This window comes from Phaenicophaeus curvirostris, chromosome 8, assembly GCF_032191515.1.
Source record: "Phaenicophaeus curvirostris isolate KB17595 chromosome 8, BPBGC_Pcur_1.0, whole genome shotgun sequence".
Lineage (NCBI taxonomy): Eukaryota > Metazoa > Chordata > Aves > Cuculiformes > Cuculidae > Phaenicophaeus > Phaenicophaeus curvirostris.
Window position 1 is genome coordinate 29,201,202 of NC_091399.1, and position 23,807 is coordinate 29,225,008.

General features: G+C 43.8%; 1 protein-coding gene across 3 annotated transcripts in view; it reads right to left on the bottom strand.

The window, feature by feature from the left end:
• Positions 1-11,320: 11,320 nt before the first annotated feature.
• PIK3R3 (phosphoinositide-3-kinase regulatory subunit 3) overlaps positions 11,321-23,807 on the bottom strand; it is a 77,806-nt gene continuing 65,319 nt past the window's right edge. For all 3 annotated transcript variants that reach the window (XM_069863021.1, XM_069863023.1, XM_069863022.1), the window contains 9 exons: positions 22,490-22,601; positions 20,100-20,198; positions 18,496-18,676; positions 17,585-17,710; positions 16,697-16,839; positions 15,085-15,261; positions 14,290-14,364; positions 13,759-13,929; positions 11,321-12,333 (listed from right to left, as the gene is read on the bottom strand). In XM_069863021.1, the coding sequence (XP_069719122.1) occupies positions 12,132-12,333; positions 13,759-13,929; positions 14,290-14,364; positions 15,085-15,261; positions 16,697-16,839; positions 17,585-17,710; positions 18,496-18,676; positions 20,100-20,198; positions 22,490-22,601 (1,286 nt within the window). In that variant the 3' untranslated portion in view covers positions 11,321-12,131. The remainder of the gene's footprint in view (positions 12,334-13,758; positions 13,930-14,289; positions 14,365-15,084; positions 15,262-16,696; positions 16,840-17,584; positions 17,711-18,495; positions 18,677-20,099; positions 20,199-22,489; positions 22,602-23,807) is intronic.

Below are 23,807 nucleotides of genomic sequence, written 5' to 3' on the forward strand. Positions count from 1 at the left end.
CAAACTTTAAGCCAAAGTTACACTCTTTATTTTCTTTAAGCTATTTTCGTTGTCCTATTTCATAAGCTGCACTGCTCTGTGAAACTGGAATTTCCCTTCGGCAGCTGTTTCTAGGCACAGGGCGCTCCTCGCCTCTGCAGCGCTGGGGACACTCTGGTTTGGACAAAGCAAGTGAATTGGGGTCCTGCATCCACCAGGTCTTGTATCATGTACTAACGGCCTTCAAGCTCCTCCAGGGGAGATTTAGGCTGGACATCAGGAAAAAATTTTTCATGGAAAGGGTCATTGGGCACTGGCAGAGGCTGCCCAGGATGGGGGTTGAGTCACCTTCCCTGGAGGGGTTTAAGAGACGGGTGGACGAGGCGCTGAGGGACATGGGTTAGTGATTGATGGGAACGGTTGGACTCGATGATCCAATGGATCTTTTCCAACCTGATGATTTTATGATTCTACAATTCTATGTATCTTCCACACTCCAAAGCTCAGGTCCCACACCCCCCTGTATGTACATCCCTAAGGTCCTGCATTTCCCTGGACTCATATCCTCAAGATCCCACTTCTTCAGGTCCCACATCCCCCTCACCCACCTCCCCAGACCCCACCCTGAGAGCAGGAAGGACCCTGAGGTTGACTTAAGCCCCTTTAACTCCAAAGTGTCTCAGATCAGACCCGTATAAATCCTTTCCAGGTCTTGAATGTGGTCACATTGACTGGTTTTGATGGATCCGAGGTGGGGCAGGGAGGATGGCTCTGGCCGAAGCCCAGCCCGGAAAGCTCTCCGGGCTCTCGCTCAGCCCAGAATTGCGGTGGGGAAAACTGCCCAGAACAGGCCGGCCCTGTGCAAAAATGGGAACCTGTGTTGCTGATGAAAAGTGCTTTCTTTGGGTAGGATGTTTGTATTTCCTTTGGCAGAGGAGCCGCGGGAGCACGCACAGCACCTGCCGGGGGCGGGCGGGCTGGCTCTGCTCCCAGCGCACCCATCCAGCCCCTTCCCTTGAAAGCGGGAGGAAAGGGAAACGGTTTGGGAAACGCTCCAGTGATGGTTCTGCTTGAAGCAGGCTTTGCAGCTAGCGAGAGCCTCGTCTGGGCAGAGAACCACGACAACAGCCTCAAAAGCTGGGATCTCTCCCAGGAATCCATACAGGAGCTCTGGATCGAGAGTTATCTGCTGGCCTCCCAGCACCTACGGGATGGACAGGAACATCCTGGCCCCTGCCCTCCTGGCATCCCCGTCTGCCCTGGACGCTCCATCCCAGGACATGCCTTTGTTCACCCTTGGGGCCCTGGACAGTTAATGCTTCTCTTCCTGCTGCTTATCCCTCTTCTGGGAATCGGCCCCTGGATTGCTCTGGTTTGCATCACGGCTGCGAGGCTGAGCCAGCTGAGTGCGAGGAGCCAGGGCCGGAGGCTGCCTGCACTCCTCCTCCCGCTCCGAGAGAGAGTTCAAGGCTCTGTCCTGCAGCTCGGGATGGGGAAGGGAAAGAACTCCGGCTATGCGGAGGAGAGCAGGAGCCCACAGGGAAGCGAGAGTCAGGCTTTGCTCCATGGCGTGCGAGTCAGTGTTCAGTGCGGAGGAGAATGGCTGGGTGGCTGTGGTTGAGCTGTTTGCTGGGAGCCACCCAGTAAACCACCATCAAGGATGGGTTTGGAGGCAGAAGGGAGGGCAGCTGCCCAGGTTTGTGCTCTGCCCCTTTCCTTCCCTGCTCTGCAGTGTCCTCAGGGAGCACAAAGCTGCTACACAGAGGGTGCCCTGGCAGTGTGTACCCTACCCATCCCTTCTCCACAAAATTGTTTCGATTTAGATGGTTTAGTGATTGATGGGAATGGTTGGACTCGATGATCCAGTGGGTCCTTTCCAACCTAGTGATTCTATGATTCTATGACTTCCCCAGGGAGAAAGTTTTGCCATCAGATAGCATAGATCTGATGAAAATTCAGGGATAAAATAACAACCAGAAAAGCAATTTGTCTTGTCCCAATTAGAGTGAAGCCTCCGTCCTTCAGACCTTTCTGGGTGCTTGGATTGTACTGGTAAAGAAAGGCTAACGCTGGGACTGTGCCAGCTGAACCTAAACTGTTGAGTTGTGTGTTCCTCCCCCACCCTTGAAAGCATCGTCCAGAGTAAGATTTTATGTTTTAATGTGTTGTTCTAATGGATGAAACCTGGCGAGTGAGATGACGAGATTTCCCGTGAAATGCGGATTCTAGGTCTGCAGCCAACCCTGATCTACTGGCTTACTTGAAAGCTGACGGCCCCTGCTCCAAGCTTGGACTTGATGCTCCGGGGAGGGAAATGCTGAATCGTGTATCTTGCCAGGTGGAATTGGGGCTCATTGCCAGGGTGAATGCTCCTCGTGTCTCCCAGGGCTCGCGCAGGGTGCCCATCCCTGGAGGGGCCCCAGTTGCAGAGGGTGCAGGCTGCACCCTTCTTCTTGGGGACCTTTCCACACACCCAGCCCCCAGTCATGGTGGGAGCTGGGGTGAGAAGAAGCCACCCCAGCTGTATGTCCACGTGCAGCTGTTTTGTTCTTGGCAGAGGTACCTGATGGATCCCATGCACTGGCTGTGCATGTTGGAGTGGGATGGAGGGGACACGCGACTACATCCCTTGTGGTTTCCATAGGCAACTCCCTCTCCTTTTGGGCAGCTCAAGGCACCATGCAGGCCCACGTAACTGCCTTGCCATTTATTTATGACCGTGTCTGCGGTACTTGGAGCTACAGCTGTTGGTCTTGTTGCTCCTGCCACCCAGCAACACGGTGTCTACTAAACTAAGCTATTAGACTGAAATAAGTCTATCTTGAGAGGAGAAGCAGAGCATCTTGGTTGCTGCAACAGGCCCATGGCTTCTGAAACAATCATAGAATCATAGAATAGTTTGGGTAGGAAGGGATCTTAAAGATCATCTAGTTCCAACCCCCCTGCGATGGGAATCCCTGATGGCCTGAGTCAAACTCTGATGCCTTCCATCGAGGCATTATGGCTGGGGGAGGACTGGCTTTGGAGATTACTTTTTTCTTTCCTTCAGATCTTTTTAACTATGGGGATGATCCTCTCCCCCTGAATCTCCTGCATCAACCATCTTGTGCCCCATGAAAGCATCCCAGGGGCATCTGTCCATCCATCCTGCGCCCTGCCCTGTGGTACCATGCCTGGTGGTACCCTGTGTGACTTAGTATTTGATTTTTGATAGAAATGGTTGGACTCGATGATCCAATGGGTCTTTTCCAACCTGGTGATTCTATGATTTGCAGGGGGGAACCCAGGGGACTTGCAGGAAGCTTTGTGGTGTTGCTGGGGATGGAAAAATCCTGGGGATCTGCCCTTTCTCCAAGAAGACATCTGAGCTGGGAGGTGTTTTTCTTTCCACCCAGTCAGCGCGGCCGCTTGGAAATTTCCTATGCCGGCTCCCGGCTGTAATGTTTTCATAACGAAACGACCCATCTGGCAAACCCCTGAAAAGTGATTTGCCAATTAGTGACTTATATCTTTCCTGTAATTCTACCTCATTAGCCCTTATTAAAAAGAAATACATGAAAAATAACAACAAAGAGCCCGTCCCTAGGAACGCCTTGCAAAATCCTCCTAGTTTCTTGACGATGTTTCCCCTTTGCTCTCTTCCCACTGGGGTACCCAGGGGTAACCAAGTGGCAGGTATCAGCTCACAATGCCCATGGCTCGTCTGTTGGGTTCCACGTGGCTCCTGCCGCCTCCAGGGGATGAAGCTGGGCTAGCTGCATCCCTCCACCCCTGTGGGCAGCGAGGAACACGCAGCAGGCAGACGGGGCCCGAGGTCGGTGTGTTTTCATGCAGGGCATCCTCCTAGCTGGGTGTAAAGACACGTGAGCCAGCCTCCAGGGTCCACACGGGTGCTCCCGGCTCCCCCTGCGCCGGGACCAGGGGCTTTTTTGTGCCCTTTTTGGTGCTCCCCACCTGCTGGCAGAGGGGCCTGGGGCTCGAGTGGTGGCAGGAATGCTGACTCGGCACCTGAAAAGACTTACTTGGCAGTATAAGAAAACGCTGGCGCAGCATTTTGGGGGAAACGGTTGACTCGAGGGGGGTTGCAAAAACGTTGCTCAGCAGGCAGCGAAAATGTCAACTCATCGGGTTGTAAAAACACTGAGCTGTTCACAACCCCAGTCAGCCGAGCCATGCGTGGACCCACTCTGCCCCTGCCCTAACGTTGTGAGGATGCTGCTGCGGCATCCCAACCAGCTCCCAGCTTTATGGGGTGAGGCCACCCCAGGTTTGCCCTTGAGAGCCACCAAGCTTGCCCAGGTCCTTTGGGTGGCCACCCTTGGGCCACCCCATGCAACTCGTGCTTCTCCCCAGCAGCTCCCAAGACCTCAAATAGAAAATGCAAAACATGCTTATGGAAAGGTACCCTCCTCCTGAGCTCCCAGGGCTGCAGGGAGGCCGCACAGTCAGTAAATCCTGGTCCTGTGCTGTTCCAGTGCCTGGAGTTTGGCACTGGAGCGTGCCAGGACCCTCCTGCCAACACCGGCAATTGAAATGCAAGAGGCAGGCAATGCCACGGCAAACTCACCGATTTTTCAGTGGCCTCGGTGCCTGGAGCTCATGAAGGAATCAGGAAACCAAACGGTGATATCCAAAAGTCCCACAAAATTAAAGATCTAAGCAATCTGAGCCAGCGGAGTTGGGTCTTTCGGAAGGCGGTTTCAGCACTGCAGCCCCTGCTCTCCCCCCAGCACCAGGAGTGGCGTCACCAAACGTGGTTCTCCCTGAAGGCAGGAGAAGCAACTAAGCATGCAAGAACATCGCTGATGCCTCCTGCTCTCTCTAAAGACACTGTAAAAGGATCAGAGGAAAGGCTCCATTAAGGACGATGTGTGCACTACGTGTATTCCTCCCTTGCTTTGGCCCCAAGAGGGTTTTGGGTCTCGGCTGTTTCAGCTCCAGCTGAGAGCAGACCGGACCTCTGCGAGCCTTGTTTTTGAAAGTGTCTGTTAAAGATGAAGCTCATGGCCTCGTCTGGGAGACACAAACACAGCTAACACCACGACAGCCCAATCACGCTGCAGTTCTGAATTTATTAGAAACAGCTGTCAGTACATCCTTCTAAAACATTACATGTCAATGTGCTTTATTGCAACTTTTTATTGCATTTTTTTTGATCTAGAGCAAGTAGGCCCAGGATGCTTAGTGTCTGGGATTTAAAAGCCCAACCATCTAGTAAAAGAAAGTACAGCAAAATCGTAACACACCTGGTGACAAGTACAGTGTTGCATTACTGAGCTAGAAACTACAGGATGACTTGTCTGAAAACACTAACATACAATTGGTTTCCTTATGAAGCAGTTTGTTTCTTTTTTTTTTTAAAGTTAAACTACATGAATTCCTTTTTTTTTTTCTTTTTACCCCGCCCTCCCCCCCCAACTACACCATAAACGACAGAAGAACAGGTTTTACACAAATAACAAACAAGAGTACCAAAGTTACATGCTGGAATTCATCTGGAAAACAAAATAATTCGGTAGCTTCTGGAGAAGCAGGTTCTTAACAGATGCAGTTTCCCTTAAAGAAAATAGAATTCAAAGGAAAGCGGAAACATTAATGCAAAGGTTGTACAAAGGAGTGTGCTGTTATTTCAGCCCTCAATACAAGATCAAACACCCACTCATGCTTTACATTGAACCACACCTTATACAAAGAGTCCACTCACGAAGGGACACGTACCAACACCACCCATTGCACATCAGCTCTGGACGGGGGAGCCTGGGGGTCTACGCAAACGTGCAAACGCTCACTGCATCGTGCAGGAGCACAAGGGTTCCTTTTGCTAAAGCCTTGCCTGGAACAGAGTTGAAGGCTTTGTCCCAGAGTCAATAACAACCCAATTCGATTCGGTTTGGAAATGACCCCCAAGGAAATCCAGAGTTCAGCATTTCAGAAGCACGTATGCAAGATGAACACAAGAAACTCCTTTTCATTTGACAAAAACAAACCCAATTCTGCCTGAACGCATGGCAGAATGTGCTAACAGTGAATTTTGTTTGATTTTTAAGGGGCAGTGCCACTTACAGCTAATGCATATAAATGTGTACGTGAATATATTTTACATATATCTATATACATACAGTACATATACACACACGCACGCGCACACACACAGATGATGCAGACCATTACAATCCCGTGGTGCAATAAACAGCCAGATATACAAAATTAACAGGTTTCATCAAACATATCTTTGCTGGATGTAGAAGTCACTCACAAAAACAAAACAGACCAAAACCCCAACCATCTGACGGAACACGAAACCCCACCGCACGCGACGGAGACCCGAGGGCAGCTTATGGCTGGTCCCCGGCATCCGACAACTCCCCTGAAGCAACGAGACTGATGCCGGAGGGGTGAGATTCACCCTTGGACCCTTTTTTAATCTTTGGATGCAATCATTTTTCCAAATGATCCCAAGCCCCTTGCTACGAGCACTTGGCAAGCGCAGGGTACAGCGATGGTTAACACCGGGGAAAACCTCATCCCCCTCAGTTGCCAAGGCTGACCTCGCAGAAGCAATCCCAAGGGAAGGTGGTGAGGGGGGCATCAAATTAAAGCTGCTTTCTCTAATGCAGGTTGATCAATGAGGCATTATTTTCTATCAATACGGGCCCATTCGCACTTTTTTTTTTGCCTCTGAAGCTCATATCACAATTTTTAAGGTAAATTTTAAACCAAATGGTGAGTCAGGTCATAAAATACAGTGAGTCTATGCCAATAGCAATAAAAAAAATGCAAATTCTGCATTAATTGAATGGAGCCAGTGCCAAAGACCAGCACTTCAAGCACTGTCATCATCTAAACAGTTAACCAGCTAAAGCTCCTGATCTGCTCCTGTGAACAGACAGGAAGGAGCTGAAAAGACTTCAAGAGAGATTTTTTTTCCCCCCTTCCCATTTGGTGGAAAGTATTTCTGCCCACAGAATGCAAGATTCACAAAAATGTTGGACAAACTTCATCTAACCCCATCCAAAGCTACTCCTCACGCCGTACTTTTAGCTAGCCGAGCTGCTTCACCAACGGGCCCACGTGTATCTGGGCTAGTGACTCGGTTCCCTTCTCCTGGCTGCCAGGGTTGTGCCAAGGGAAACAAGGGGATAAGCTATGAGAGTTCTCTTCCAACACAGAAACAGAAGCAACTCCTTAAGGACATCTCTTAATTTCCTGACTATTCCCTTGCATGCACATTTAAGGAGAGTACAACTGATTATTCCAAAGGGAAGGGTCTGCTCTGGCATCTCCTCTTCCTTTCATGGTTCAAGGAGATCCTACTTCATGGTCTGTCTACTATTTCATAGAATTACAACCAGAGGGATGCTTTATGATGTCAACCTTTCCTCTTCATTAAAGCTATTTGCTTTGAACGCTGAATTTGAGCAAGTCTAACCCCCGTTCCCTTCACAGCATCTTTATTTTTCAGGAATGTTATTTTGATATTGCTGTTCCAAAAGCAGAGAATGCAAATAAAGAAAAGGAAACTTATACTTAAGAAAATCTGATTTTAAACATGTCCTAAACAAAACAACCCCCAACCCATCATAGTGCTTTGTAAAACTGCGTTTTGAACCTGTCTCTTACCCCTCCTGATCCACAAGCAGTACCTGTTTCATGTCTGCACAATGCAGCAAGCATACAAGACTCACTAAGTTTTCAGAGTTTTATTCCCTGTTAGTGTAACAAAAATAAAAAAAATAAACAGACATTCAAAACCAGAAGCGAGATTGTTCAAGTACCAAATAAGGGGCTTTTCCAAACTTAAGGTCCGACACTCCTATAGCAATTCTGCTGTTTTTAAACAGCCACAGCATTCAGTTACAGACATGATGCCATCCCAGGCTACAGAGAGCCCAGGATGTGGGGTAACAAGGACCCTCCTGCTTCCCCTGTCCTCCCCAAAACAGCACTAAGTGTGAACATTCATTTCCACAGTGCCCATTACAGTTGCCTGGCTTTGCAAAGGACTAACTTTGATTTTTGCCCTGCTGTGACTTGAATTCAGGTATGATTAAATACAAGCTCTTTTCCTGGGAATGGCTTTCAGTTGTGGAAGTCTTGCTTACACTAATGTCAGTGAGAAAAGAATCAGGCTCATCACATTAAATGGAAAACTTCTTGGCCATCTGCAACATCAAAAGGGATGGGTGTGGGAAGAGCATTTAAATTTTTGGCATCAGACAGAGGGATGTACTGGACGTAACTCTAGAGTGCTGTTACCAATGGTACAAAGCAGCAGCCCAATCCACTGCTGATGAGAATTAAAACAAACAAAATACAACCCCAAATCTAGAGGGCTCCAGTATCAGAAGGTGGACAATCACATATTACTGCTTCACACCCTAGTGAAGCATCTGTCGGGACATCCCTCTGTTTCTAGGTTGGTTCTTCCCGTGCTAAGATTACTTGTAATCAGAAAAAGAAACCAGTGTGAAAAGATTTATAACTTTCTAGCTTCAGAAACACGGCACTCATGGCTGATGCAACAGGGCCAATGGCAACTGTGGAAGTAGACCTGATTTCCATCTATACGAATACAAAATACTGAATTGCCCCTGATCCCTGCAAATATACTTCAAAACAGATTAGAAGAAACTGTGCATATGCGAGTTTCAACATATTCCCCTCCCCTTAACACTGTGCAAATGTTATTTATTTAATTCTAACTATATATTTAATACAATATGGGTCAACGAGCTCCGTACTCCTCTAACTGCAGTCCGATAACAGACAGCTGCTACAACAGTAAGACTATGCCCCCTCTTTCCTCCCAACTTTTTGACTCTTAAAACAAAAACCTTCTCACATCTTGCTGTTTTAAAAGAACTTGAGTTCCTTTGTTTTGCCTTTCTGTTCCCATTTCCTGTATTTGTTTTAGGCTTAACAGCTGCTTTTCGTACTAGGGTGTAAGCCTGCACCTCACAGACCCATTTCTGCTTTCTCAGTCATACAAGTGTAGAACAACTCCTGGAAGCCACGGGTTTTCTCACAGGTCTAACGCCACTGAGCAAACAGAATTATGCTGAGCACAATAAGTGCAGCAGGACCAAGCCCTTGCCCCATGGATCACGCCACGTATACGTGCCAGTAGGTTTTATACCTATTTTCAGTCCCCCTCTGAGTGCAAAACAGATGCAAAAAGAAATTGTGCAATGGCACATGAGAGTCAAAGGGGAGCAATTGTAGCAGCTGGTGCCTAAACCAAACACAGAGATACAGTGGCAAAACGCAGCCTCAGAGAGCCTGCTGAGAACAGAGCCGAACACGCGGAATGCGGACATAGTCTGCCCACAGCCCTGAGCTGAAGGTTTGGGCAAAGCACAATTTCAACGAATACTTCAAGATGGCTTATTGGCTCCAAGTGCATCATTTGCAGCAAATACAACACTTGCAATCAGCAAAGAGATCTCAGAGAGTGAGAGGCCAGAATCCCAACTCCCTCACACCACTATAAAGCCAAGCTACCTTCATGGACACCAGCAGAATTGTACTGTATTTACCTTGGCAGAGCTGGGGCAAGAGCCTGAACCAAGACCTCACAGGATCAGTCAGATTCCACTATGGGGAAACTTCAGACAGTCCTGCTTCGCTATCCCACTGCTTTCAGTACTCTGAGGGTGTGCCAGGATTTATGAGCTTGAAAGTAGACCTGCGCTTGTTTAAAACAAAACCGAGCCCTGTCTAAAACCAAGGGAGTTGTGGAACACTTCAGCTAGGTTGTCTCTGTCACAAAACCAAGGATCATAAATGTGCGCCCCATCAGCCTCAAATGTTAGCATTGTAAGTGAGATTGTAAAGGCAGAGAAAACAATCATACAATCCATGAGGCGCTCAGCTATCATTTATGCCTTTGAACTGATTTCCCTCACCTGGGACTCAGCCCAGCACCAAGGGAACAGCAGATGTACAAGAAACGTGAGGATGACAGCTTTAGACCTACCAGATTAGAACTGCAAATCATCCAAGAGGTAGGATAACTTCCTTTAGGAATTTCCATGCCATGCCACTGAGGAATCCATTCCACGTTTTCACTAAAAGCAAAGGCTACATCTCATTTTTCCATGAGAAGCTCGAGACAAGGGAAAACATGAGCAAACATGGGTCACTTTGACATAGCAACTTGCATGAATTTCCTTCTCCTCTCCCCCAGTTTTGGTTAAGTTTTGTCATGTTTAATTTAATCAGAAATGTAGCAATTACAGAATTCTTTGCCTGAAGATTGCACACTCTGTCCGATTACAAAGTGCCTAGGATGCGTCAGGGTCATTAGTGCAAAATAAAATAAAGTATCTTGCAGGCATGCCAGGCAACCAGACCACCCTTCCTGCAACGGCTGTCAGCACTCTAGCCTTGTCACTTCCCAACTTGTAAATTCATGCCATTCAGCAAAATAATGCTTCTCGTGTAAACATTAAACATCAACAAGCCAGGCACGGCTGCCCAGGCATTATAGAAAAGAAACCCATTTGAACAGGAAACCAGCCCCAGGGTCAGAAACAGGTCTAGAGTGTTCTCAGACCTGCATGACTGTCTGCTTCCTGTCCTGTACAATGGGTGCATTGCAAGGGAACGGCTTCCAGTAATAGGAACAAAAGTAACTTTCAAGGTTGCGCACTGAACAATTACTTTGCCAGTTGTGTTTTGATGCCAAGCGGTTCCTTTTGCCAAACTTAGCTCTTTTTCATTTTAGAAGCTTAAGGAATGGAAATAAGCTGCTTTATGTACTTTCCAGGGAAGGGATTTATTGGATGATTGTTGCACTTGAAGATGCCCAGGACAACCCATTCCATATCCAACAGCAGCCCAGGCCAAAGGATGGTACCAGACATCCAATAACTGAGAAGTATGGCTCTCTTGCCTTCCTGTGTTTTGCATCACGTCAAAAATAACTACATGGGAATTTGGATTATAACAGTATAAAATCCTGCTTGGCTGCAGTGGTGTGAGAGTTCAGAACCCAGCTTGCGAAGAACAAATTGGAGGAGATCTATAATTGGCACATTCACTTCTTACAACTGGAAAGGACTACATCTCGTGAAAAAAATTGGTACAATAAGCCATTGAGGAGCATTCGATTGCACCTACCTCTTCTATACCAAAATCAAGCATTACAAGATTCTGTCATTGTTCAGAACAGAACTGCAACAAGTGAGTGCAAGCTTCAGCCTAGTTTACATTCTGAAGCATGGTATCATTAAAGACTGAAAACAGAATCCCAAGCTGAGGAATGGGAGGAAAGGGATGAAGAAAGAGGAGAGTGAGCAGTTACATCAGATCAGACAAATTTAGTGTTTTGAAGCCACACAATGTTTAGCTTTTCCTTTTATTTGTTTCAAGTTTTGGTGTAAGAAGTATGTGCGGAAGCTAATGCAGCCTTCCCCACAAGTGCTCAATCTAGCAACGAACAAAGTTTTGGCGTGTTCAATTTGGTTATAATTGTTTCCTTTAAGTGAAGACCTGTAGTGCCATTGAAACCAAAACTTTGTTACTGTTGGCAAAAAAATAAAGCGACTTTTCTTTACAAGCATTTTTCCATTTAAATAAAAACCTGAAGCTTTCCCATAATTCCTTTGGTCTTCTCTCACCAAATTCCATACTACCTCAAGACAAGCCCTGTTTTGGAAGTTCGGCTGAATCGCAGTGAAGCTGCTAAAATTAACAGAGAAGAATTGCTGTGGTAGAGTTTCCCCCCTAGTTTCTTGGGAGTTTAAGACTGAAAGACATTACTGATGCCTCAAACAGAGGCTTCAAATTGTCTCTACAAGAACAAGAGAAAACAAAATCCAATTAAAAGTTCCACTGAAGGTGCCTGGCAAAAAATTATCTCCATAAAACGATGTTTTGCTTCCAGTATTTTTGTATGCGTTGTGTTGTTTATTCCCCTCATAAGGAAACAAAAGTATCAGTGTAAAAGCACAGCTGAGCTTTTAAGGTAGCACCAGGACACCTACACCCAAGTTGTCGTCTTGTTGCTGCTAGGCCTCTTTTTGATTCACATTCACAGAATCACTTCTTGTGCAAAACAAGCAGTCTAAGGAGAAAGAATGCCCTCCAAGTTCTAATAAAAATTGTAGAAAAGAATCCAAGACAGCCAATGCTTTCCTCCTCCCCAAAATTTATCTGCAGAGAGAGGGGGGCATCTGTGCGTAGACAGGATAGGCAAGCCTGACATTTAGGGAATCATTGTGTTGGACAAGGGATGTCTGCTGGTAATGAAGAACCAAATCCTTGAGTGTGCTGTACAGGTTATATGGTTCTGCAAACCCGTAACCTCTTGGAGTGCTGTAGATCACACAGTGTTTCACTTCTCCATCAGCTCTGCAAGAAAAAGAAATAGGAGAGGTTAACATCAAAGGACAAACCCAAAGTGACAGTCTATTAACAATTTACTAACACAGCAACTCTGCCAGTCACTAAATTGCATAATGGAGGACCCAGTAGATGCGAGAAGAGGAGATTAATATAGTCTGGGAAGAAACAGTGCTTCAGGGCATGCGATTAAACACTCTTGCATAATAATCCACATAAGAGGCCTCTTCTGTTCCAGCAGTACAATTCCCTACTGCATTGTTCTCCAAATGTTTCTTGAAAAAAAAAAAAAAAAAAAAATCAAGAGCTTAACTGAGAAGATAAGCACCTGAAGTCAGCAATGACTTTGTGCTCAACTCATCTGGAAATGTTTCCACTAAGCAAGAAAAGCCAAAACCCACAAATTCTTAGGACCTACAGAGTATTTCATGAAATGCAGCACTAACCTTCCAGCAGCATTTTTTAAATGTTAAGCACAGCATGGGTTCAAGTCGGTTCATTATCTGAAGCCATAGCGACTGAGCCCCTAACTTGGCAAAGCAGTTACTGCAACACAGTCTTTCCAAAGCTGCTAGAAAAACCTATCTGCCAGAAAGATCGATTATTATGTAATCCCTCTACTGGAGCCTATCGCAGTCCTGGTCACATGTAGGAAAAGGAAACGTTACACCATCCCTTTGCCAGCTTGTAGTATCATACAAACCAAGTAAAAGTATCTGATGAACCCACCACTTCAGTGATGCTGACAAAAAGTATGTTCAACAAAGCAGATACTACAATCTTCAGTTACCCTGAGGTGAAAGACCTTCACATATTCATTTCTCAAAGAAGCAATTAACCTCATATGAAATAAATCAACAAAAGGCATTTTGCACTACAGAACAGGCTTGAAGGATTTTTAGATAATGGAATCAGTATTTCTGACCTCCATTACACCAGCATAAAACACAAGAAATCAATGCAAGGCTGTGTGAATGTCATAAGAACTACTGTGCACAAATAATGGTGATACTTCACAGGAGACGTTATCTTAAACATACAAGAGAGGATTCTAGAGTTGGGCATGTCTGAAAATGAGAACAGAAGATGTTACAGCCTTACAGGATCATTTTTCTTCCTGTGTGCTCCTTGGCAGGAAAAAATATGGAAATGTGGCCTCAATTTATTTATGACTGTAGATCTTTGATTTGAGATACTTCTGAGATTTGTAGTAGCTACTTGGGTGACTGAAAAGACTGCTAGGACTACAATTATTGCACATTAAAAGCACATTCTTGAAACAGAGTTTTTATTATGCTAGTCTTCCTGCAAACATGCAACGTTTTCCAATGTTTATAGGCCTAGGCTAGGCCTGGCTTTTGTTCTCCAAAATGAAGAGGTATAATAGAGTTCTATACATTGAGCAGTTAAAACAAAGAGGAAAATAAGACTTACACCACAGAACAAGCATAACATCCTTTCTTGCTACTCTCTCGAATTAAAAATGCTCCATCAGGTTTCCCACAGAGCAAGTCTTCTGCCTGGATACGGTTGAGATCCCCAACAAACCAGGTTTTCTCATCATGATGTGGCAGGTTTTCATCTTCTTCATTCACAAAGTACATGCTGAAAGAGAGGATGAATTAAACTTCATCAGTGGTCAGTAAAGTAGTTAAAAAGTAGAGTGATTTAGTTTTACCAAGATAACTCAAAGAAATAACACAACACACCCAAACTGGGAGGTCAAGCTCATAATGGACATATATGAAAAGGTTTCAACTTCAGACTTAAATGCCAACTTCGTTTAATACTTAATGTTAGAGCAGAGTTGCTGCCTTGTATGACAAAGCTCCTCTAGAGAATTTCTCCTTTTTTTCTACAGTCCTTTTTCTGAGAAACCAGTGTTTTGTAATACCACCCCCCACAAGAGAAAACACATATTCATGGAATACTTCTCAGTAAAATCACACGTATAGTGACACTTACTCATCAATGTTTTCATTTTTGATCCCCAGCCAGTCGTTTATTCGCTTCTGTCTCACCCCTTTGTGATTGAGCCATCTGCCAGAAGAGAGCATTAGTATGTTACTTTAGAGTATTGGGTTTTCTTACAGACTCAGCTAAAGTTCAGACACAAGGCTGCACAATGGAACAGACTCAAGCTTAGTTTGTTCTCCAGTAGGAAAAGCCATAGAAAGACTACAGATTCCATAGAAGCGCTCTCTTGCACCATATTCCGAGATACCTCCTTTACTGGACACAGCAAAAAGGAGTCACGAAGCAATCTCTTAAATAGAGAAAGAGGAGGGTTGAGCTGAGAAGAGTTACTGCCTCTGCACAGAGCAGTCCAGAAAGGAAGCAAAATACATATCGTGACAGCTGCCTGTTTCTCTTGGAAAAACAAAATGGGTATTGCCAGTGGCTTCTTCTAACCTCCTAACACCACCTTCTGAGACACTTTGTGTTCTGCAGGAATCCTAGTGCACCAAGTCCACTCCAAGGACATTAGGAGCTGGATAATACATTTTGGTTATAACTCATTTATCTTAACCAGGAGTTGCAGAAAGTGCACCTAGTTGTGGCAGGCTCTTCAAGTCTAAGCAATCAAGTCACAAAGAGGCCAACTAATTACTCAGACATCCCATGCCAGAATGTAGTATTGTAGTACTCACAGAACTTTGGTTATGAAAAGAATATTAAATTCCCATTATCCTGATGGAAACAGTCATTAATCGCATTCATCAGAGCTCTAATTCTGAGGTACAGGTCAGGCTTACTTACACAAGATACTGATCTCTGATTTTGCGAAGCTGAATTAGGTCAGGCTTGATACTATTCATTTTCTTATCAGTCTCTCTGTTGTCCAGAGCTTGTTTCTTCAAATCTTGTTCCAGGCGCATTTTACTATCATGGATCTCACCCAGGCGTGATTTTAATTTTTCATAGTTCATCATTATCCTGCAAACAAGTGTAATATTTGAGAGGTGAGGTCAAACCAGTCTAGAAGGACTGAACCTTACCAGTAGCACTTACATAAGAGTATCACAAGAACTACTATAACAGCAGCTCCTCCCTTTCACTGCCTCATCTTAACATAAGAATTACTGTTAAAGTGCCAGGGAAAGACCTCCTGCCAAAAGGCCTACCACCTTTTTGCATCGTTTGAACCTTCAGTTTACCTTAATATATTTCCTCTTGGTGGAGATGCAAGAAAAATATATCTCTAGGAGGTAAGCTGGAACAGATTCCCCCTTCCTTCCCTTTTTACAAGGACATGCAGTGATAGGAAGCAGGGGAATGGCTTTAAATTGGAAGGGAGAAGATTTAGATTAATTAATAGAAAGAAATTCTTCACAATGAGGATGGTGAGACATGGAAGTTGTGGCTGTTCCCTCCCTAGAGGTGTTCAAGGCCAGACTGGATGGGGCCTTGAGCAGTGAGGTTGAGTAGGAGATGTCTCTGGGGGTGGAACTGGGTGATATTTAAGGTCCCTTCCAACCCAAACCATTTTATGATTCTATGATTGATTCCCAGTCAAATTCACTTTTTGGTCTATCAGTTGTGCAACCCCACCACAGGTATCAGTACCTGCGAGATTTCAAATGCAGACTTCAATTACTGATCAAGAGGTACCAAGGAGTAACACTGCCTGGCTCTTCATTCAGTGTTTACTTTGCAGTTTCAGTACAAGCCCAGAAAAATCACATATTTTCCCCTCAACTGATCTTCAGTCAGAATGAAGCACCACAATCATATAACAAAATCATTGCAGGTAACTGTTTACAGTCTAAAAATCTCCTTAAGGATACCCTACTGTGATTCCTGAAGCACTGTGTCAAGTTAGGCATCATACCTGGCATTTCTTCAAAGGCCCAGATACAGCTACTGCTGCTCGTATCTTTACAGAGTGGCAATTTCAAATGAGGCCCTTACTGAATTTTTGTTAGATGATCACTATCCACTTGCAAGTAGTGGCAATTCAATACTGAGGTTCTTTGAACATGACTAAAACAGACTATGGACTACAAGATTTACAAGATCTACGTACATTTCACACTTTATAAGTGAAGATTTTTCTGAATTATATTCTGAGCAAATCCAAACAGAAGTAGGACAAGCGGATGAAATTAGTATTTCCTGGTTCTCATCACAGTATCTTGATTTACTGAAGTTAAGAGAGAATAATCCAGAGATCTCCCACCAATTCTGCCTACAATGTTATTCCTTGACAAAAGAGGGCTTTACTGAACACACACACCTTGGAGAAAAATCTCAGAGAAAATACTGAGTTTACAAAGTGTTTTATATGATGCAATATTACATTAAAGAATTTCATGGGAGTGTCAATGTGGACACTAGCTCTTCCTCATAAGCAAACAAGTTGAGAGCATACCGTTCAATCTCTTTGTCATTCCCCTCCCTGCGAAATCGTTCAATGTATTCTTTGCTGTATCGCTCTTGTGAGTGGCACTGTTCCTCAAATATCTTAATAGTTTCATTAAATGCTTCAATTGCGGTCCTCTTCATCTGAATTTCCTATGTGAGGAGAGAGTCCTTCGTCATTTGCTCATGCTACACATGACAATGCAAGACTATGTTCCCTGAATTGACTGAGAAGATGAACTTTTCTCCCCCCAACAAGTTAAAAAGTGAGATTAATTAGTTTTAAGTTTATCCAGATGTCCAAGTAGAGTCAGGGAAGACTTAGGCCCCATAAGTCTACACTTCTTCCTGAAATGATGCTCTCTGTTATGCTGCAAACCCATCAAATATTTTAGTCATATTTTCCATCTTAGTTTGCAGGAAGACTGCCAGCAAATCTCCTCCCCATATATGAACTATCTTCTTTTACAAGAAGCAGTCCAAACACTGTATTCACACTTCCTTAATGTATAATATCTGGTATCTGGTTTGAACCTGACTTCATAAAAAACCTGGATCAACCCCTCCACAATTTCTCAGTGCAACATACAGCAGCTGGAAATACTCAGCATAAGTCTGCAGTGCAAAGCTTGTAGTTGATGGCCTTCTCCACTGCTTTACCTTACACTAGGAAGCTCAGCTCTTCTTTCTTGCTTGCTTCATACCCTACCTCTACGACTATCAGCAACAAATAATATTCACTGTTTCCACCACTTAGAAACCACCTTGTTCTATCCCACAAATTACTAAGATTTTTCCTTGTATTTTCTGACCTTGGCCTGGCCTGCCTTTATTAGCCATAACAGGTTTACTTTTTAAACAAGAAATAGACTCTACAGAGAGCTAAAGTAGAACCAACCTGTGATGTTCTGGTATATTCTTCATACAGTTTGTCGTACTCTTTACTCTTTTCCTGATACTGAGCATGGTATTCTTGAAGCTTTTTACCTACTGCATCTATATTATCTTCTTTCACCAACTGATCCTGTACATACAAAAAGCTATTAAGTCTTCAAGCAAAGCAGCTTTTCCGTAAGAGTATTCATTTGTCCACTCATGCACATTTGCATTTTACAACTATTAAGATAATTTTTATAATCAGTTTTCGACATAACACAAACTCCGTACCTAAATCCCCCTTCCTTCATGCAACCAGTTCCACAGTTTACAGACAGCAGGAACTGGAACTATGGGACACCAAGAACTATGTCAAAAACCTAAGCTTCCAAAAATACACTACAGCTTATGTCTGGAATTGCTATTCCCTACTAGAGAGGGGAAGAAGAGAATTGCTTGGAATCTGAAGTTAAAGATCAGAATATTTTTTCCAAAAAGCTCCGCAGTTCTTGCTTAACACAGGACAAAATCTCAGGCTACTGAATAAAAGTCTAAAAAATACACTTGAAATACTTGGATGGCTATGCACAGCGTGAGCACCTACATGGCTCGTGTGTGCTTCAAGGGCAACACTGCCTAGTACAGTGCCCCATGGGGCCAGAAAGGTCCAACGGGGGGAAAAAAAAGCTTCTCAAAGAGGTTCAAGTCTGCTGCACGGAGACTGGAAACTTGATAAAATGAAAGAGCTTAAATAGTTAGACAATTTGGAAGACCCATTATTATGAGCAAATAGAGATAAAATGTGGAAATTGACCTCTTTTCTCAGTTTTCAAAAAAACCCAAGGCTTTACAGAAAAAAACAAATTCACACACACATTTGCAATTGGTCTTCTGTCTGCACTAATAGCTACTGGGGTCTGACGAAGATCTTACCTGCTGGTATCGGGACACCGGATACATCAACTTCACATCAAGCTTCGGGTTATACTGAGCAAGAGACTCGTTGCGGTAGTGGTTAATCAGTTCCACGACTGAATTAAATGTCAGTGGATCAGAAAAGCCATATTTTCCATCCCGATGATAGATCTTTATCAGTTTATTGTTGCCACCCTTCCTGTAAAGCAGTACGGTCATTTAGAGGTTTTACTGTGTACCTCCTACCCCTCTTCAACACTAAGGCTGCTAACAAAGACAACAGTGAAATTCCTGGCCCAGTGGCTTTGACACTGTCCACCTTCATAGCGGTTCTTTACATAGTAGCAGATATTAGGTAATTTCAGAGTCAATACACACAGAATTATCACCAGATATTATTTGAACAGGAGCAACGCCCAGATTAAATTTCTTCCCATGAGTTCACTCTGGAGCCAGCTTATGGTATTCAAGACCTAGCTTTGTGAGAAGTTTTGCAAGGCAAAAGGAAGACACTGAAGGCTGAACAAAGGAGCCATATGAAAACCCACAACTTCAGGTCACTAATAGTATACGACCAAGTATACTTTACACAGTGATTAACAAGTCTTTTGAGCTATGGATGCTAGCACAGGATACACAAACCTGAACAAAATCCTTAAGGATTACAAGATGGTTGTAAGTTTAGGACTTTACACATTTATACACCAGATTTATACATTCTAGCAGTTTCCACAAATATAGTGCTTATTTTTGCCCTTTTTTCACCAGCAGACTGTTTAGGCAATATCCTGTTCTTCCTGCACTCTCAGTATTGGTTCCTAAATACATCTGCATTCAGCAAAATAACCAAATCACGCCAAACCTCAGTGCGCAAGCCATGAACTTCAAGGCACAAGTCAAAGCAGAATTTAAACTACACCCTTGGGTTCAAACCTGCCATTAAGACAATGGACTTTCACAGCACGATCAAACATCTTCTGTATCATAGTAACTCCCAAAGGTGTGCTACAGAGGCAGTGGCTTGCGTGCCTCGCCTGTTCGCTTCTAACAACCAATCCTGGGAGTCTGGCAGAGGCAAGCAGCTGGCCAGGCCGGGCAACGCACCAGCAGCTAGTCACAAGGTCTGCTGCCCAACTGCAGCAAGCAGAGCTGGGGCAGCTCTGTGAAGTCTGACACTTGCAGACAATTTTAATGAAGAAAGGAACACAGCTCAAATTCAGTATTTCCTAAACTTTAAATCAGAAGACATAAGATACTTTTTTTACAGAGACACTGCATTATAAACAGCAGAGCTGCATGCTGATGAGATATTCTACACACTCCCATTGATCAAAGCCCTAGTTTATAAATACCTTTTACCTTAGCGGTTCTGAAACTATAAAGCACTACTGAGCGGCTCTCCTTCCTGTGTCCCATTTAATCTACACAGACATCCTTACAGTAGTGTTTAATGAGGGACAGGATTCAATTGACTATCAGACCTAGCTCATTCTGCGATCTGTACCTTTGGAAGCGTCTCTCAGCTTGAGCCATGTCAGCTTTACACACAGCTATGGCAGTCACTGGTCAACTTTGGCCAACTCAAGGTTTTATCATGTGGACGAGAACTGCTCAATTCTTACCGTAATGTCAGAGTGTAGTCTCCCTGCATCTTGGTTGATGCATCGCGCACCAGGAATGTTCCATCTGGCATATCTCGTAATTTGTCATTTACTTCTTCCCTGGAGAATGAAAAGGAAGGCAAAATTAGAGGCATTAAGGACATGATCATCTTTGCCACAGGTATCAATACTGGAGCCAGTAACACCAGCATGTGTAAGGAGTTCAGTCTGCAAAACATCAGGCAATCTTCTTTCACGCTTTCCAGTCTTTTAGACCATCCAAAGCAAGTCTTAACTTGTGTAGTTATACTAAATAAAGCAGCTGCAGTCAACTGCCACTTAGGATGAAGTCTCTGTTTAAGCAACAGTAGCTGCTGTGTCTCAGAGTTCACAACCTTTCCCTGTAATCTTCTCAGGTTTTGAAGTCCATACTGGAAACAGGTGGCCTTTGAGAAGCCAGTCCTGACCTCTTAAGAAATGGGCTCTAGCACCATAGTTCAAAGGGGTCTAGAGTTTAGCACAGTTCTAGTCTCAAGAGACTCATTATTGGCTTAACTCTGATCTTATTTATGGCGGTTTTAAACCACTACAACCTTGCTAGCTTCCGTGCAACTTCTCCTTAATTAAAAGTGAAGCAAAAAGATACTCAGTCCAGAGCTTTAAGCTAAATCAAGAAATCTTTTAGTGAAAGTGAGTTCCTGTAAGTATCAAGAAAATTATTTCAGATGAAGAGTTAAGCGTCTTTCCAGCTTCGACCATTTCACCTAGATTACATATCTCACTTTGTAACAGCTCTCTCACAGGTTCATAGAAGCACTAAGCAGTTTTTAATGCAATTGTTTGGAAACTGAAGTTTATCAGGTAGCCTCAACATTATCTAAATAGAGCAGGAAGCCAACTTAAGTCTTACAAAGAAAAATTAACAGCAGCTTTTTTTTCAAGGAACAAGATTATTACAAAATAGCCTTAGTTTTGATTTAACTACCTGAAAACCATTCTGTTAGTAAATCTGACTCCTATGAAGTATCATGTGCATATCTGCTTACTCCTTTCCGGGCATTTTACAGGTTGGACCCGGCTAACTCAAATAGCCTCCTCCTTTTTGAATGGATAGGTATAACCTAAAGGATTGGGCTTCTGCCTGCAAGTTGCACCATGGAGCTCATGACAAAAATCTTCAGCACAAGTTCCTCATTGAAGAACGTGGCTCCTGCCCTGACAGCCCAATGCAGTTCATACCTGCCGACTGTCAAGTTAAGGTCATAAACAATTCCATCTTCACATTTTAATCCAATAAAGCCACTCCAATGTGATTTGTACTACATTAGCTCCTGCCATCACGTGCACTGTTAATTGAGGAACAAATCCACAGTCAAACTGATACCAGTATCGAGCAGTTTTAAACAAACCCTGCCTAGTGGCTTTTGTGATCAGGTTTTGCCACTCTGCTTCAATTTAGAATTAACAGAAAAATATCACTGCCGAAGCCCTTCAAAAGCAAGATCTATCCGGGTTTGCTTTCTAAAGATAAGGGTGGTACAATAAAGATATGAAAACTGTAATTCCCTTCTCAGAATGTCAGTGAACTACTGTGGCACACACACTCTTCTTGCCTCTATCTGACAATGTGTTTCCAACTATTATGTGCACAAGTCTGAGCAATTCCTGGTCACACTCCCAGCATGCTCACAATTCCCCTTACAGTTCCAAATTCTAGACTCCTCAGAAGTGCCTTAGGAGGGAAAGAGATGAATGGACACTTCAGTTCTTTTATGCAATTAGGTATATTAAAAACTGGCACTTCATTTTATGAACCTAACCCAAGTAATCTATTTTCTCAAGTGCAGAGAAAAGGGTTTCCTTAAGAGGTAAAATTTAATTTATTTGGTACGGGTCTGTATTATTTGCTCTGTATAGCTGGTGATGGTTAGCATTGTTTATACCACCATGTAATAAAAATTAATAGAGACACAATTTTAACCAAATTGTTAAAGAAACCAAAAATAAGAATGCAGCTACTGAAAAGTTTGCTGGACTGCATGCATGCTACCATTGTATGCTTACAAAATCGTATTAGCTACTGCTTCCAGAAGTACTTTTCTCTGGAATAAACTAATTTTCTCTTTTTTTTAAAGGCTTTGTGTATCTGGAGAAATTTAGAAACCCCAAATAACCGTCACCAATACTGTCAATATCTGTACCAGAACACTAACAACAAACAAAAGCCCTTGAACCCAACTGAATACTTGCATTCAGGTGCTTTTCCAAGTATACTCCTGAAGCATTTCCCTCCTATAAAATGCTGCCTGAAATAGACTTCAGGAGAAAAAAGACCATGCCTAAGAGGTTTATTCTATTTTTACTAACATATTAATGTATTTTAACTAGTATTTTTTAGTAATATTCTTTACCTTGAGATGTCCCCCCAGTACCACTCTGCTTCCTGCAGAGAGAAACTGGAATTGTCCTTTATTCCATTCGTGTTGACAGGAGTCATTGGCTTGGGGGGCTTTGGCGGAAGAGCTGAAAACGAAGAACAGATTAAAGAAAGGTAAACAAGGGAAAACAATCACCAAAGTGTTAATGAAATGTGACAGTGAAAAAGCGAGAGAAAATATGCATCGTGAACTTGGATTTCAAGCTCTCTAAGTAAATGGAATTTGTAATTTTTAAAATAATTTTGAAGTCAACATCTGCAGTGAGATCCTAGATTTCCTGGTACTCAAACCAAACGTGCTCAAGGGAGGGGAAAGGGAAGGAGTATGAGGAAATGAGAGTTTTTGTTAAAAGGAAGATTGGCTCAGTCGTGACTACAAGGGCAATCACAGCCTAAACCCCCAAACAAGTGACAAAGGTGCATTGTGTCTGAAAACCACAGCCTGGAGAGCACTGTGCACTGCTATGGAAAAACTCCAGCTGCTCAGGCATCACCAGTCCTTATGGCAACCCATAAGAGCAAACAGGTGGGCTCTCCTTCGAAGGGAAAAACACTGCTAGTGGGAAAAGTGGTGGCTTGGCAGCAGTATATCCATCACAGACCCAAGGTTCCTGTTTCATATCAGATTTGTCATTTAGGCTCCTGTTAGGAATAAAAGCTATGACCCTCTGACTACTACAGGACAGGAGGTGATAAAGGAAGGGGATAAAGAAAGGGGAACGGGGACATTAGGTCATTATTAGAGTGCCTACACCACTTTACACGGTTAAAATGTTTACCACAGGAAAGGGAATCCTACAAATCCCTGAAAGACAGGCAGAATTGCACATCTGTAGGCCTAGTGCATACCTGCCCAGAATTCCTCGAATCTGAATTCAAGGCCAACAGGCTTTTACCTCTATTCCCAGAATAGGTTACACAATGTAAGGGCACACAATACACTGAAGCTCCTTCTATTTAGTCAGGTTTTGCTCCAACTTTATCGTGGTCTTGAATGTAAGCCCTATATCAGGAGTAATTCAGCCGCCACGGGCATGCTCATGTATTGGCAGAGACTTGTCTGTCAGCAGAAACACATTACACTGTTTTCTTCAAGAAAGATGCCTTGAGTGCTCTCCCCTGCTTTACAGAGGCTGAACACTTCATCAAGAACGCAACCACTGAAATGGAGCATTTTTCAGGCATTTCATGAGACAATGTTTTACAGAGGCAGGTAACATTTGGATTCAGAATAAGAAGGCAGCTACACATATTGATTTGCTCCTAGCACATTTTCAAAGTCAGATCCTGCA